At 38.1% G+C, this 15,075-nt stretch overlaps 1 protein-coding gene across 1 annotated transcript in view; it reads left to right on the forward strand.

The window, feature by feature from the left end:
• The first annotated feature begins 264 nt into the window (after window positions 1-264).
• Window positions 265-15,075, forward strand: part of SLIT2 (slit guidance ligand 2) — a 221,566-nt gene continuing 206,755 nt past the window's right edge. The window contains exons 1-4 of the mRNA XM_069977458.1: window positions 265-1,056; window positions 3,199-3,270; window positions 4,197-4,268; window positions 14,064-14,135. Of these exons, the coding sequence (XP_069833559.1) occupies window positions 851-1,056; window positions 3,199-3,270; window positions 4,197-4,268; window positions 14,064-14,135 (422 nt within the window). The 5' untranslated portion in view covers window positions 265-850. The remainder of the gene's footprint in view (window positions 1,057-3,198; window positions 3,271-4,196; window positions 4,269-14,063; window positions 14,136-15,075) is intronic.

The following is a 15,075-nucleotide window of genomic DNA, read 5'->3' on the forward strand; positions in this document are numbered from 1 at the left end:
TTGACTTTGGAGTGGCAGATGGATAATATGGTGAACAGCCAGGCATAATAAAATGAGTTAGACTCTGCCTCCAAGTCTGCTCCCTATCAGAGCTCCCCCCTCCCCAAACCCTCCTGTGCTTTCAATAGAAAGGATCTTCCCATGGTGGTGACGGATTGCATTGCAGCCCTGTAGGAGGCATTCATCTCCAAAGAAATGTGGTTTTGTGTGTTTAAGTGGGACTATGCTATTGGATTTGCAAGTGCCTGGTGTAAGGTGCTGTGCCTTTAAGAGCAGTGTGTTTGTTTAGAACCTCCTCCTCTCTGTGAGGCTGCAATGTGCAGTTAGTTAGCAGACAGGCTCAGGGAGGCAGCATGCATAGTGTATGCTCTGTATATACACAAGGCTGGAGTGACATGCTATGCAGTCAATGAAACTAACTTACTGTGCACAGATACCAGCCTGGCACCAACTGCACACACCAAGCCTAAGGATATCAGAGTAATACAGGGGCACAACAGTGAGTCTGGCGGAGATGCAGAAATTCATTCACTGCCTGGAGGATTGCTCTGGCTGCTGAAGGCACAATTCACATTCAACCCTGTGTCCACTGACGGGAATATAAAAGCTCAGGAAAAAAAAAAAAGGAGAGAAGTTGCTTTTTGGCTCTAGCCATGATACGTGCACAAGCCATGCATTTTGGATAAGCAAGCACTGTGCCACCTTTAAACTTGTGACTAAAACAAGTTTCTTGGCATCCTCGTAAAAAACACTTAACATTTTTTTTTTTTTTTTTAAGCCGTCTTCTAAGTTTTTGGCATTTTGTGGTTTTTTTATTATTATTTTATTTTTATTTTTTTTATATTACCAAATGTTATCTGGATTTGTGAAGAAGAAAATGTGTGGCATTGGTTTCTGGAAGCTGTCCATCTCTGTGGGGTTAGTGTTGGTGATCCTGAGTGAAGTGGCACCTCAGCCGTGCCCGGCTCAATGCACTTGTACCGGAACGACGGTGGACTGTCATGGGCTCGCTCTGCGCAGTGTGCCACGCAACATTCCCAGGAATACCGAACGACTGTGAGTATATATATTTATATATATATATATCCCTTCTATATTATTATTAGTATTAGGAGTTATTCGCATATCGCCAACATATATGTAAGTGCAGTACCCAGAATGTAATCACTGGCATCTTGGACAATTTTATTAACTTGTTAAGGTGTTTGGGGGGTTTTGGAAGGAAAGGAGAGACCCCTTATAAAACCTACGTCCCTGGGGAACATACAGACGCTTATACATGTAATGCCTTTCAATCTAACCTTCATTATAAGCATGTAGCCAGGGAAGGCATCTGATTCCCCTACTGTCACCTAATACATGAGGATATAGTGTTAATATAGGAGACTTTATTAGGCAAGTGCCATGCTCGATTTGCCAGCAATTGTAATTCCTCCCTTCAGTGGACCATGCTTTCCTCACCAATGCTCCACAGTCCGAGCAGTTTTCAAGCTCCAGCATCATCAATATTTATGCATGATCGACTATAACAAATGGCGCAATAGCCCTCTCTCTCTTCGCGGTGGCACCACTTCTTTCCAGCCATGGGACGCAGGATCATTCATCCTGAAACAGTTTCCCAGTGTGCACAGATGTAAATCCTTCAAGCATTGGCTTTGCCTACAAGACATTACTAGAGCACTTAAATCTCACAAGAGCAGAGTACATTACACAGCGTGGGTGACGTCAATCATGGGAATGAGAAAGTGTCCGCTTTATCAGCATCACTTGCCTTGGCTGTGGGAATGCCACTTTTTTTGGCCATGATTAATATACTAATAACTAGCTGAGTATAAGAAGAAAAAAAAGTTCTCTCTGGTCTGTCAGAAGGTTGTCAGTTCCACTAGAAATTTAAAAGTGGAATTCTTACGGTTAGATAAAATTTTTGAAATTTTTGAATTTTTTTCCCCTTAATAAACCAACGTATACCTCAGCCAGCATACATACACCTGATATTAAACTCTGAATTTCCAGCTATTCTGTCAAAATGAAGGCTAAATCAATTCAGTAGACTCCTGTGGAATCCTACCCCTTCTTAAGATGTTGACAAGCCAAAGTTTAGGCAAATATTGCATTAAACGTCTTGACATGTAGATAGAATCTCTGAATAATATTGTAATAATATTGTGCATATGTCATGCCTGCTATTGTCTGGGGAAGTTTCCCACTTCTAAACTTTTTTTTTCTGTTTGTTAAAGGCTTCTGTGTAGTGCAGACCAGTCAGTAGTCTTACATCTCATTCAGGCATGTTTAATGACAGTCAATGCCCATAAAAAGGGTTAATTTCCAATGCAATATACAGATGATTGAAATTGCTTATATCCATTGTGATGCTTTCATGTGTAATGATTGCAGTTTCGAGAAAGAATTATAAGAAACTCCGAAGCAGATGGCCAAAAAGTTTTTCAATTTAAAAAAATAAATAAATGTTTGGAAAAGTTTGTTTTGACAAGGGAGTTAATTTGGAATTCAGTCTAGTTGCAGCGGCCCACTTGAGGGCAAGGTTAATTTGAGATGGTGAACTGAGATACTAGGTAAAGTGTTACTATGTAGACGGTGCATAAGTGTTAAAATAACACATATTATCTAATTTAAGCAGTGTGCTGGTGATTTCCTTTAAAATATCCCAAGAGTTAAACTTCTGCATAGTGAAGAAACTTTTTAAGTTCAAAGACTTGATTTTTTTTTTTTTTTTTTTTAAACCCAGCCATGTTTGCATTAGGAAATCAGGCCACTATATCCTATAAGCAGCCTTCCTTCTGTGTTTTTCCTGAAATTATTCAAAATATTTTTTATTGCTGTAGAAGGATGCCAACTTTTTGTGAAATTTTCATACATTATTTTGGAAATATTTTTGTTCTTCAAAGGTTTATCTGTCCTGTTGACATTTGTTTAAAGTCCAACTAAAATTATTTTATGATGTTCCCTTTTTTTTCTCTCAAAGTCACCCTATCAGACACTTTTGGAGCCTTCTTTGAGATAAGGCTTATAAATGTGTTGTTTTATCAGGTGAAGTTTGGAACGTTGTTATCATTCAAGATACTGCTGATCTGCTGCCAGTAAAGTTTTAGCTTGCTTTTGACTTAAATTTTTTTTTTTTATCATGCATTAGTAAAATGTATATGCTGAGTAATACTCTATTTTTTGCATTTTTCATAGTGATTTAAATGGAAATAATATTACAAGAATCACCAAGACAGATTTTGCGGGTCTGCGGCATTTACGTGTCTTGTAAGTATTTTATATTCTCATGTGTATTTCTTTAAAATTGTGCAGTTACCAAATAATTTTTTTTTATACAGTCAAATAACTTTTACACATGTTTGTTGCACATCATAAAAGACATAAATACTTCTAAACACACAAAAAAATTCTTAATAAAAAATTAATATTGTAAAAAAAAAAAAAAAAGAAAATATGGCGTGAGTTTCTGGAAAATGCGCAGAAATAGAGGCAGCTTGAAGGATTTAGTTATACATATTATTAACATAACAACTTTCATCTGCAAGCAATTAGTTGTAATTGTCAATGTGTTCTAACACTTTCGCAGAACTGAAAGGTCTTCTGCTCAGTGTTATCTCCACTGACTATTGTTTTCAATTAAAAAAAAACTGGTATGAATTCCTCTTAAATTGAAATATGATAAGTGTTGACATATTAGATATCCCAGATCCTTCATGTATGTAACACTTTCATACTTTTTGATTTTTTTTTTATCTTTGTTTTATAAAACTTTTGGAGGAGTTTATTAAAAGTTTTGACATTCCACCAAAGAAAAGTTTTTTAAAACCGTTTCAACTATCATTACCACAACTTTAAATGTGCAGTAGTTATACTATCCATAGTACAATTTATATGGTCATTGTAGTAGTTTAACATTTACTTTTTTATTTATTTTAAACAGTTTTTTTCAGCTTTTATTATGCATTTTTGTTTTCAGAAATTTTCAAAAATAATAACTGGAGAAAATTATTAGAATTTTTTTCTTAATTTGATTAGTTACATAACACCTCATTTTGGAGTTGGATTGTGGGAAGTGATAAACGTGTGAAATAATCCCGTTTAGGCCTTTGTCACTGAATGAAGACTGATGTCATGTTAATGTTTTGCTGACTAGTGGTGTATTAAACCACATCCTCGCTTTCGTTTTTTTACAGGCAGCTTATGGAGAACAAGATTAGTACTATTGAAAGGGGAGCATTTCAAGATTTGAAAGAACTGGATAGACTGTGAGTATTTTTTGTTTTTATTTTTGCTTTGACTTAAATACAGAGATTAAATAATCCAAGTGGAAATTCAAAATTTGTGTATAAAATCATCAGGCTTCCTAACTGCTGAATCAGAAAGTTTAAATTTAGAAGTTGGAAGTCCCCAGTATGTAAGAGTGTAAAAAGAGACCTGACGGAAGCTAGGACAGCCAAGTACTTTCTAGTTTTCCTGTAGGAAGGACATTTTAGTCTTGAATGATTTTTTTTTTTACAATTTTTTTCCTTAGTTAACTTAGTTAGGAAATGGTGTGCAAAATATTAAGGCTTATTATTTGTTTCATATGCCAGTACTTTTACCATATAATTAGGAGCTATCAGTAGGCATTCTATAAACCTAAACAGCTAGCATGGTTGGAATCAGTCTTCCAGGAAATTGTCCTGCTTAATTAATAGAAACTAGGCAGGGAAACTGGATTAGCCGGTTTATTTACATCCTCTCATTTGGCTTAAACCAGTGATTATGGGTCCAATGTGAATGATAATGAACAATGGAAATAATAGCTGGCCCATGTAGATGCACTAGGATTGTAATATATATATTATATGACAACTATATCTGATCCATTTCTAAATGGATGCGGACAAATCCTGACTTTTAATGGAGGCCATCAGGGTTATGATAAATTTAACAGCATTATTTCCAAAAGTTTTAATCGACTTTCACTAGAGACATTAGTAAGTCTGATGTGTCTCCACGAGGGCATCTCACAGTCCCTAAACATGTTAGATTTTGGCAGTTTCTGCCATAAAGGATCAGGTCTGGTTAACTGGTTTTGATGCCTGTGGGAGCTTCCCTAATATTGTGAGAGATTAGGAAGGTTGTGTTGGATTTCGACATTCTTAATTCTTTGTTTGCTGAGAGATAATTGAAATAAAGATGTAGCCACTAGAGATGAGCGCAACTGAGCAGCTCCGATTGTTTGACAATTGAATACTGGTTGCTGAAGAAGTTGGATGCGGCCCTAGGGAGTTCCGGAAAACATGGCTGTACCCATGTTTTACTCTGACTTCATAGGGTTGCATCCAACTTTCTTCAGCCACCGGTAATCAAATGCCAAACGATCGGACTTGAGCACGCTCAGTTGCGTTCATCTCTAGTAGCTACCAAACAAATTGTGGTGATACAGTTTTATGGTACTGCAGTCCTTGTTCCCACCTGATGCCTCTCAATAATTAGGAGGTGTGATACTGTATAGACATGTATACGTGAGCAGAGATGCATACAGTGTTCATCATTACTGTAGCACATTTGTTGGGTTGGGCACTCTCCCATCCAACCAAGATAATATAAAGTGAGCAGCAATGCACACGCTACTGTGTGCATCACCACTCACTACAGTACTGTACTTTCAGGGAATCCAGCAGTAGACATTACTTTTCATTATGCCCTACTCTGATAGCCCAGTTCCATGGTAAAAGAGTAGAGCACCACCAATGGTGGCAGCTCCATCTCCATCCTTGGCTATACCAAGTAAGCATACACCTTAGTCTAAAGTTGAAAAAAATTAATGAGTTCGACCAAAATGATCATTTGCTGGGTAGAATTTAACAATGGATAATGGTTTCGAAAGAAGTCGGTTGTGTTAAAAATGTAATTTTAGTGTATATGGTCCTACATTTAAAGGAAGTTTATTCTTTGGTGTTGTTGATGACTATTTTGATATGTATGAGTGTAATGGGGAAATAGGTATTCCCTACCTATATAAAATAGGTAGGGAATATAGCTATTGAGTGCTTGTTCTTCTCGAGTGGCCAGGTTTAGACATAATGGAAAAATAATTGAAAAGACTAGAGGTCCCCCATGTCTTTCTAGTGGTGCCAGATAATATAATCAACCTTGGTAGGCTAGTCTGGTCCCCACTTTTATCACTTTTCGTCCTTTTGCTATATACAAAATTCCTATGCCTCAGATTATACTTTTAATGAAAAAAAATCCTTTAATCCAGTTCATTTATCTGTGATTGTTATATAATAAGGTCGAGATCCTTGGCGTGTTATCAGAGATGTGTTGTCTTTCTTTTTCCCTAGTGTTTTGGGCGATGACATCATTACAACCATGTTTAATTTTAGACATTCCTGCCGTGTCCCAGATAAGAGCCGTAAATGACAGTAGAGTGTGATTACTGAAAAGATAGTGTTTGTATAAAAAGGCTAACATGGGCGGCAGTCTAGTGTTTGTTTTCATGTGTTTCTGAGGACCATTTTTACTTTACCATTTGGTTATGTTATTTTAGCTGACTGAAGGAAAGAAAGGTTAAAGCTTTAAAAATATATTCTGTGCATGGAAAGTCATTCAAATTTTTTGAAAAAATTTCTGGGCCCTTTGCAACCTCTGAGTTGTGTAGAAACATAATAGAACTCCTATTGACTTTAGTGGGGCTTTACTGTACCTCATTATGCCTCCAAATTTATGCGAATTCTTATGCCATTTTACCTGTTAAAGTCCAGATTTTCCATTGGCAGCTGTGTTATAAAGATTGCCTCCCTTATAAATGTGAGAAATAACCCCATAATACACACCATGTGGATCATATGCTTGCACAAAGAATAAAGGGGATTGATAAGTTATTTTTTGTTGACTCCAATCCACAGGATAGGGAACAAGCATGACGTCATGGGGAGTCTGACCTCTGGGCCCAGCCAGGGATCTCTTGCATGCTGGCCCAACTCTAATGGTTTTAATGGAGCTGTGGGTTGACATGTGACTCTCAGATCCATTCATTCTCCATGGAGCCAATAGAGGTAGCTAAGTAAAGCACTGGACTATGCCCCCTAGAGAATACATGGGGTGGTGGGTCACATGCTGACCTGCGGCTCCTTTCAAAACAAAGCAATTGGGGTGCCATTCTGGAGATTCTTGGGGGGGCCCCAGAGGTCGGACCCCCCTTCCCCCCCCCCCCCCTGCAATCTCATACTTGTTCCTTATTCTGTGGCTAAGGGTCAAGTAAAAATAACAGTGCAAATCCATTTAAGAAATTAGAAACAGTTTTTTGGGGGCACTAAACTAAATGAATATTCAAAAAGAAAAACCAGATTTTGGTTCAATATTTGTTTTGTTTATAACCATAAAATTAGACCTTATTGTAAGCTTTGCCCTAATTCTACTTTAAAGAAACAAACAAAAAATTTACTGCTTTGTCGTTTTTTGCTTCTTCTTTTTTTTTTTTTTTTGCTATCAGTATACAAATTAATTGTTTTTACCCTTGTATGCCAGATTTGCATCACTAATAGTGAAGCATAGACCCACAATACACTGGAACTAAAAAAAAAATAGTCTTTTCATTCATTGTTCACACAACAATCTGTGTGGTAAATTCTTTAAACTTTTAGTTTTCAAAATACAGCGTCTCACATAGGGGTGTTTTATGCTTGAGGGGAAATTTGTCATGTTAGCTTTGAACCGTTTGTTGTGTGAGACTCGGTCTGTTCAGAGCAGCTGAGAGCCCATATCTCTCTAGCTTGTGCTGTAGGTATAGATGTGTCTGGGCGGTTTATCTACCAATAGATAATCTGTTCACTTTGTCTTCCGATGAACAGGTTAATTTACATGAGAAAACAAAAACAAGTAATTGACTTATGAATTTGCCCCCTTTTAGATGGGCTGATGTGTTTTCAATACGAATGTTGATCTAGTAGATCTCTGCCTGTTTATGGAGCTTTACACATGGGTTAATCATCGAACAGATAGGGTCTAGCAAATGAGTTCTTAATAGTTCTTGCAGCTCTTTACTTTCGTCACTGTTGGCTTCACATCCCCCATTTACACATGGCAACGTGCAGTCGACTAACCATTGATTTTTTGGCTTGAGTAAGTGGTAGGATCACACAACATTTCTCATTTGACAGCCGACTGTTGGCCCTTTTACATGGGTCAATTATGTTCCTACGAACAGTCATTCAACTGATAATCGGCCTTTGTAAAAGGCCCCATGTCTGATGTTTGCACAGGTCTGATGAGGATGGTTTACCTTGTTACTTTTTTGGTCTATAGCTGTTTCCTTCTAGTTCTTGGGATTCATATTAGATTTAGGCTGTGTTCACACTACGTATATTTCAGTCAGTATATTTCAGTCAGTATTGCAACCAAAACCAGGGGTGGATTAAAAACACATAAAGGATCTGTTTACACAATGGTGAAATTGAGTGGATGGCCGCCATATAACAGTAAATAACTGCCATTATTTCAATATAACTGCCAATATTTTCCATTAAATAGCGGCCATCCACTCAATTTCAACATTGTGTGAACAGAGCCTTTCTGTGTTTTTAATCCACTCCTGGTTTTGGTTGCAATACTGACTGAAATATACTGACTGAAATATACATATACTGGCTGAAATATACGTAGTGTGAACGCAGCCTAATGGTTGAACTTGAAAGTTTCAATCAGGTAGACCATCCATTGTACATGGGATCCACACTACTTCTGCTATCAAGCCATAGAATAATTGAACAAATGGATTACAACATGCTCAATCATTTTGTTCTAATGGCGACAACAACTGCTGGAGATGGCTGGCAGTGGCTTGCTCCCATTTCCCCATTGAGAAGACATACTTACTTAGAGGAATAGTTATTAGCCTACCAAGAATTCGACCTAAAAGTATAAGAAGGTTATGGCTGGTTTATGGGTTAACACTGTACAACTCTTTGGCAGGACTAGCAGTCCAGCCATATTATTAAGTGACATCACTAATTTTGACCTATTTTGAAGGGTCAAGAGGGTCAACTTTATGTGGAAGCCAAGCTGTCAGAACCAGTTAAAAGGTCCACCATTTTATAGCTGCCACTGCTCCTGGCTACAATGATGGGACAGGACATCATGAACTTTATGATGACTTTCAGTGTCCACAAGGACATCAAAGAGAAAGCCCTGTCTATTAAAATGTTAAAGGGGTTGTCTGGAGAAAAGAAAGGTCTATTTTTTCCAGAAACATTGCCACTTTTATCCACAGGCTATGTCTGGTATACCAGACATAGAGAATGAGGATGAATTACTATACCCGACTTTGATGTAACTGATAGTGTGCCCTATGATCTAATGCAGGAAAACTTTAACATATATTTTCAGTTAATTTCTATATGTAGACATCTTGGTACAGTGACGCTGAATTAAGTAATTGTAGTGAGCATCATCACATAGTTTTAGGCTTATATCACTTTAATACATTAAGATTTCAGTTCTTAAAGCAACTCCGAATATGAGTTGTTCTGCATCACTTCCCCAATAACCCTTGAGCCTTTCTCTGATCGTCTCCTTATAGTCTGTTCCCCAGTATTGTTTTTTTTTTTTCATACATTTTACAGTTCATGAGGCAGGCGTGTTGTCAGGAAATTAGAATTTGTGAAGGTGCATCGTCCTTCTTCATATGCGGCATATCTCCTGCTGCCCTTATTGTACTGTTCAGCGTTAAGCCTCCAGCACTTTCTCATGTGTTTCACACATAGGCAGGTCAGTCAAGTAAAATGGCCTGGACAATGTCTGCCAGCAATTCTAACCCTTACATTCTCCTCACAAGTATCTTTATTACTGCACTGACCTGAGAGTCTTTTCCATCTGTTTTCTTACACGGGGAACCTGTTGCTTTCCAGCTGTTTATGGAATAGAGTACAGTGTTTTATACGTTCTTGTTACGTATAAGTATTTTATTCTCTTCTTTTTCATACTAGGCGTAAGGGATCATACATTGACCACACATCGTGGGGATGGTTGTTTTAGCTGTTTATTGGTGATCCATTCGAAGAAACAGTAGGTGACTCAAAAGTGGTCGGAAACCTAAGTAGAAAGCTTATAAAAAACACAAGAAAAACAATAGCTGGTGATAGAATTCACACGCACAAAGGTAAAGCTGTCCACAGGCATAAGGTAGCTGTCAGCCAAAAACTAGTCAGCTGTACATGTTTATTTCAATGGGGAGAAGACAAGTCACTATGAGACCCTTCCGATGGAAGCTTTTCTCCAAGCTGAATTAAAGAATTGTGCATAATGAAATAGAAATGTTCAGTCTTGTTTTCCCTGGTTATCTGCCACTGCTAAATAGCTGGATGGAAACCACACTTAAGATTCTTGGTGGATATATTTATGGTGGACGTCACTGATTATGTAATGCCAACATTAACCTAATGTGTAAAGGAAGTTCAAACGTTACTGTTAGAGAGGAGCGCAACTTGAGCTGGAGTCCGATTGTTTGGAATTTGGATACTGTTGGCTGAAAAATTTGGATGCAGACCTAGGGAGTCCAGGAAAACATGGATACAGCCAGAGACCATTGGACTGCCTGACTGCTACTGTTCTTGAAGAGATAAGCTGCTCCAGAGCTTTCTGGCAGCAGCTTACCCCTTGTCTCTCCATAGAGAATTGAGGCCATGCCAAACATTCATGTATATGGAGATATCGGGAAAGGCAACTGTCCGTTTCGGCAAATATCTATTGAAAGTATATGGCCACCTTTAAATCTCCTTTTGACCAACCATGTTACTCTGTGAAAACCAGCATTTCCCAGTGTGTGTACATGATCTTGACCTAGGAGCCAAAGGCATTGGGATTCTTCACCTGGTTTAAATTGTATGGTCTTTTTACTACCAGTGATCTGGTTCTAATCCCCTTATTTCGGTACTGCAAAATGTGATTCCTATACCAATGATTGGAGGCCACCATCTGGTCTACACAGTACACCAATAAAGTTACTTATCATTTCCCTTCTGTTTTGGGCTAAAAACCTTTCTTACACCTATTGACCCTGTTTTTTTCCTTCATCTCGAAAGGAAGAATCCGATATTACACTATAGGATCCGTTTTACACGTTAAATTATTACCATTGTAACCATGCTGAGCCCGTAACATCATGGGTTGTCTTTCTCTTTGTGCCGAAGTCCACTTAGATCTCTTTAAGAAGTCAATGTCTGAGAACTGTGAAAAGGAGGACAGAAGATTTTGGTTTTTTGAATGGATACCAAGTTCTATATGAACAGTTCTTTTATAGCAGTCCCCAGCTGTTGGCCGAGAGTAAATATTTCATATTTGTGAGGAAAAGTCGAAAGAATCCCTTTTGTTTACAGCTGCCAAGTCCATCTGATGGAGGTACATTGTTATCTGACAACCAATTCATCTCCTTGGGACCCTGGAATTCAGAACCATTTCTAAGGCAACCTAGAGATACATTACAAATATAGTTCTTTTCATGCACTCTCTAAACATAGGTTGCAGAAAAAAGACCTTGCTTATATTCCCAAGTGAAAAGGCAAGCGGCTCTTAACTTTTTATAATTGAATTCGACTAACAAAGGCTGCAATAGGACCAATTTTTTTTTTTTATATAAATATTTTGGTACTCTAATAAAAGAAATCTATTTCAAGGGTCTATCAAATATTAGAACACATACGTGGACATTATTGAATTGTCTGCAAGCCATTGTGCACCAAAGAACCAATAGGAGGTCATAGAATCAATAGCAAAAATGACTGTTTCTGGGTGTTTCCACAGCAAAAAAACAGGAATCCTGCTTAAGATTTCCTTACAGTTATATGTCCATGAAAAGAATCAATAAGACGAATTCATCTTATTATACCATTTCTTCAAAACAGTAACAGTTCTTATATTATCAGCATGTGATGATTTCCAAAAACCTGAGTGTGGATTGTAACCTTGTGAATAGGACCGATATGTTCTAATTAGAGATGAGCGAACCTCGAGCATGCTCGAGTCGATCCGAACCTGAACATCTATCTATCTATCTATCTATCTATCTATCTATCTATCTATCTATCTATCTCCTATCTATCTCCTATCTATCTATCTATCTATCTATCTATCTATCATCTATCTATAATACAGCTATTACATACTGTATGTATTATCTCTCTCTCTCGATCTAATATTTCTGTGATTTAGTTCCTATTTATACTTATTTCCATAATCTACAAGGTGGTCCAAAAGTAGGTGGACAGTATGTGTAATAGGGTTATGAAGGGGGAGATTTATCAAACTTAGTGTAAAGTGAAACAGGCCCAAGTTGCCCCTAGCAACCAATCAGATTCCACCTTTCATTTTCCAAATAGTCTGTGAGGAATGAAAAGTGGAATCTGATTGGTTGCTAGGGGCAACTAAGACAATTCTACTTTACACCAGTTTGATAAATTAGTGATCTGTGTATCTAGCTTGAAAATGGTGGCATGGGCCACCGAAACGTCGCGCTTGTGTTTGCTGTTAATTTCTACATGTTCTTTTGAATAAACCACCTCACGATTTTGGCATACATCTGGAGTGCTGTGGACTTTTCTACATTTATCTCTATCTATCTATCTATCTATCTATCTATCTATCTTTCTCCTATCTATCTATCTATCTATCTATCTATCTATCTATCTATCCATCATATACCACCTGATATGCTCTAGTAGCCTCTAACATCTATATATCTTAGTGATGCAATGTAATGCTGGCAGGCTCACTCAGTAAATTAATTTTGCTCGACCCATTAGCATCAATCAGAGGCGCCCTGTAAAGTTTGCAGCGTATAGCACACTACGCCATGGAGACTAGTAGAACTCCTTCTGTGGACATTAATTTGAAATGATGGTGAGAAACTCTTTCCAGACCTTTTCACAAATTCCCAGCCAGAGAGGCTGTTTATTTTTCCCATGTCTATTTTTGTTCGTATCCCTCCTCGACAGCGTTTGCTGGGTTCTCCTTACAGCCCAGATTGGGATGAAGTAGTTTATCCAGGCAATGTGCTATCACTCTTGCCTCCTCTTGTTGCCCTCTACTTTTAATTTTATTCATTGTTTAGCTGGGGGCAAAATTCCTAGCCGACATTCCTGGCATTTCTACAGCATGCATTGTTCTGCTGGGATAGGGCTCCAATAATTCATAGATCTGGCATGGAGCAGGGGACACTTCAGAAGGATTTCCTCAGTCTGTATTGGAGAAGAGAGGTGGATTCCAATAAAATGTCATCAGTTCTCTGACTGTATTGCCATACTATTAGGTGAATAGATGATGCTATTTTCAGTAATTGCATGTTATGAAGTGTGAATTTTTCAGTTCATATTATTATTATTGTTATTGTTCATACTTCCATATATTGCATTGATTAGAAAAAGATACCTGATTTCTTCCAGAAACAGCACCACTCTCGTCCTCAAGTTGTGTGTGGTATTGCAGCTCAATTCCAATGAAGTGAATGGAGCCAAGTTGTAATATCACACACAACCTGAGGACAGGAGTGGCGCTGATTCTGGAACATATTATTTTCCAATCCTGTATAATCCTTCAAAATCTACAGAGGTGAGTTTGTTGGCATAAAATACGCTCTGACAGAAGGAGCTGAGGATATAGCCTTTCATTGCAAAGTCTCCAAACGACCACAGATTTGTCGTCTACTTTGTCCATAGTGGTGGTGGTGGGGGTGACGTAGAAGGCGTTGGATGCAGCATATATTCCTGGCTAATGTATGGTGTTTTAGGTGAACACTGTGTTACCTGTCTACCTTCATGTGTTAACGAATGGTGGATAACAGTGACAACCAACAGTCCCCATTGACTTATAATGAGGACTTTCAGGATCCTTCATGGTGTCCGTCATTTTACCAAGCAGAATAGCACTTCATGCTGCACTATTCTGCTTCCCAAATATGGCGGAATCTGCAATGGAGAATCCTGATACTATAGCATGGTTGCTGTCCAGTTTTATGGCCACCAGTTTATAGCATTCTTTTTTTATATATATATTTCATTATCCTTCTTTTTCTCTTTTAGGCGTTTAAATCGAAATAGTCTTCAGGTATTCCCCGAATTGCTTTTTCTGGGAACTCCTAAACTCTACAGACTGTAAGTACACCATTTATTGTATACTTCCCTGCATGCTTCAGGGTTCAATATTATTTTCGTCTTCTTTGGTCAGAGTTGATTACCCGAATATCTGTAGGAAGCTTCATTTATTAACCAGCATCTGTATCTGTGGTGACAGCTGCCATCATCAAGGGCGGGGACGTTGGAAAAAGTGGTCTACAGTAAAACAGATAGTGGGTTATCTAGTGAGAACGGAGATATGGGGGCAGTTTTTACAGTCAGCTGTAAAACACTTGAAATCCTGAAGGCATGGCTTGTTGGGAACCAAAAGTTAGGGAAAAGAGATCTGGTACAAAATTTGCAATGATGTCTTACAATGGGCTAGTTGATACCGTCTCTATGGACTACGACTACAATATTAGCTTCAAGGGACAATACAAGGTATATGATGGTGACTAGAGATGAGCGAACCGGGCTCGGGTTCGAGTCGATCCGAACCCGAACGTTCGGTATTTGATTAGCTGGGGCTGCTGACCTTGGACAAAGCTCTAAGGTTATCTGGAAAACATGGATACAGCCAATGACTATATCCATGTTTTCCACATAGCCTTAGGGCTTTATCTAAGTTCAGCAGCCACTGCTAATCAAATGCCGAAAGTTCGGGTTCGGATCGACTCGAGCATGCTCCAGGTTCGCTCATCTCTAATGGTGACCAATTTAATAAAATTGGTAAAATATAAAAAATGAGACTGTGGCTGACCTGTATATCCAGGAACCTGTTGTATTCTTTGTGTAATGCAGGTAGAGATTCTTTATATTGAATATGTATACAGGGTTCCAGTAAACACAACAGTCCAATTCTAAAAGGGTATATAAACCAAGACTAGATAGTCTGAGAATGTGCCAGATTTTTAACAATAACTGTTTGGTCTAAATTTGCACCTTCTATTAGTTAGCTTAGTTTTAATGTACAATGAAA

Source organism: Dendropsophus ebraccatus, chromosome 7, assembly GCF_027789765.1.
Source record: "Dendropsophus ebraccatus isolate aDenEbr1 chromosome 7, aDenEbr1.pat, whole genome shotgun sequence".
Taxonomy (NCBI): Eukaryota; Metazoa; Chordata; class Amphibia; order Anura; family Hylidae; genus Dendropsophus; species Dendropsophus ebraccatus.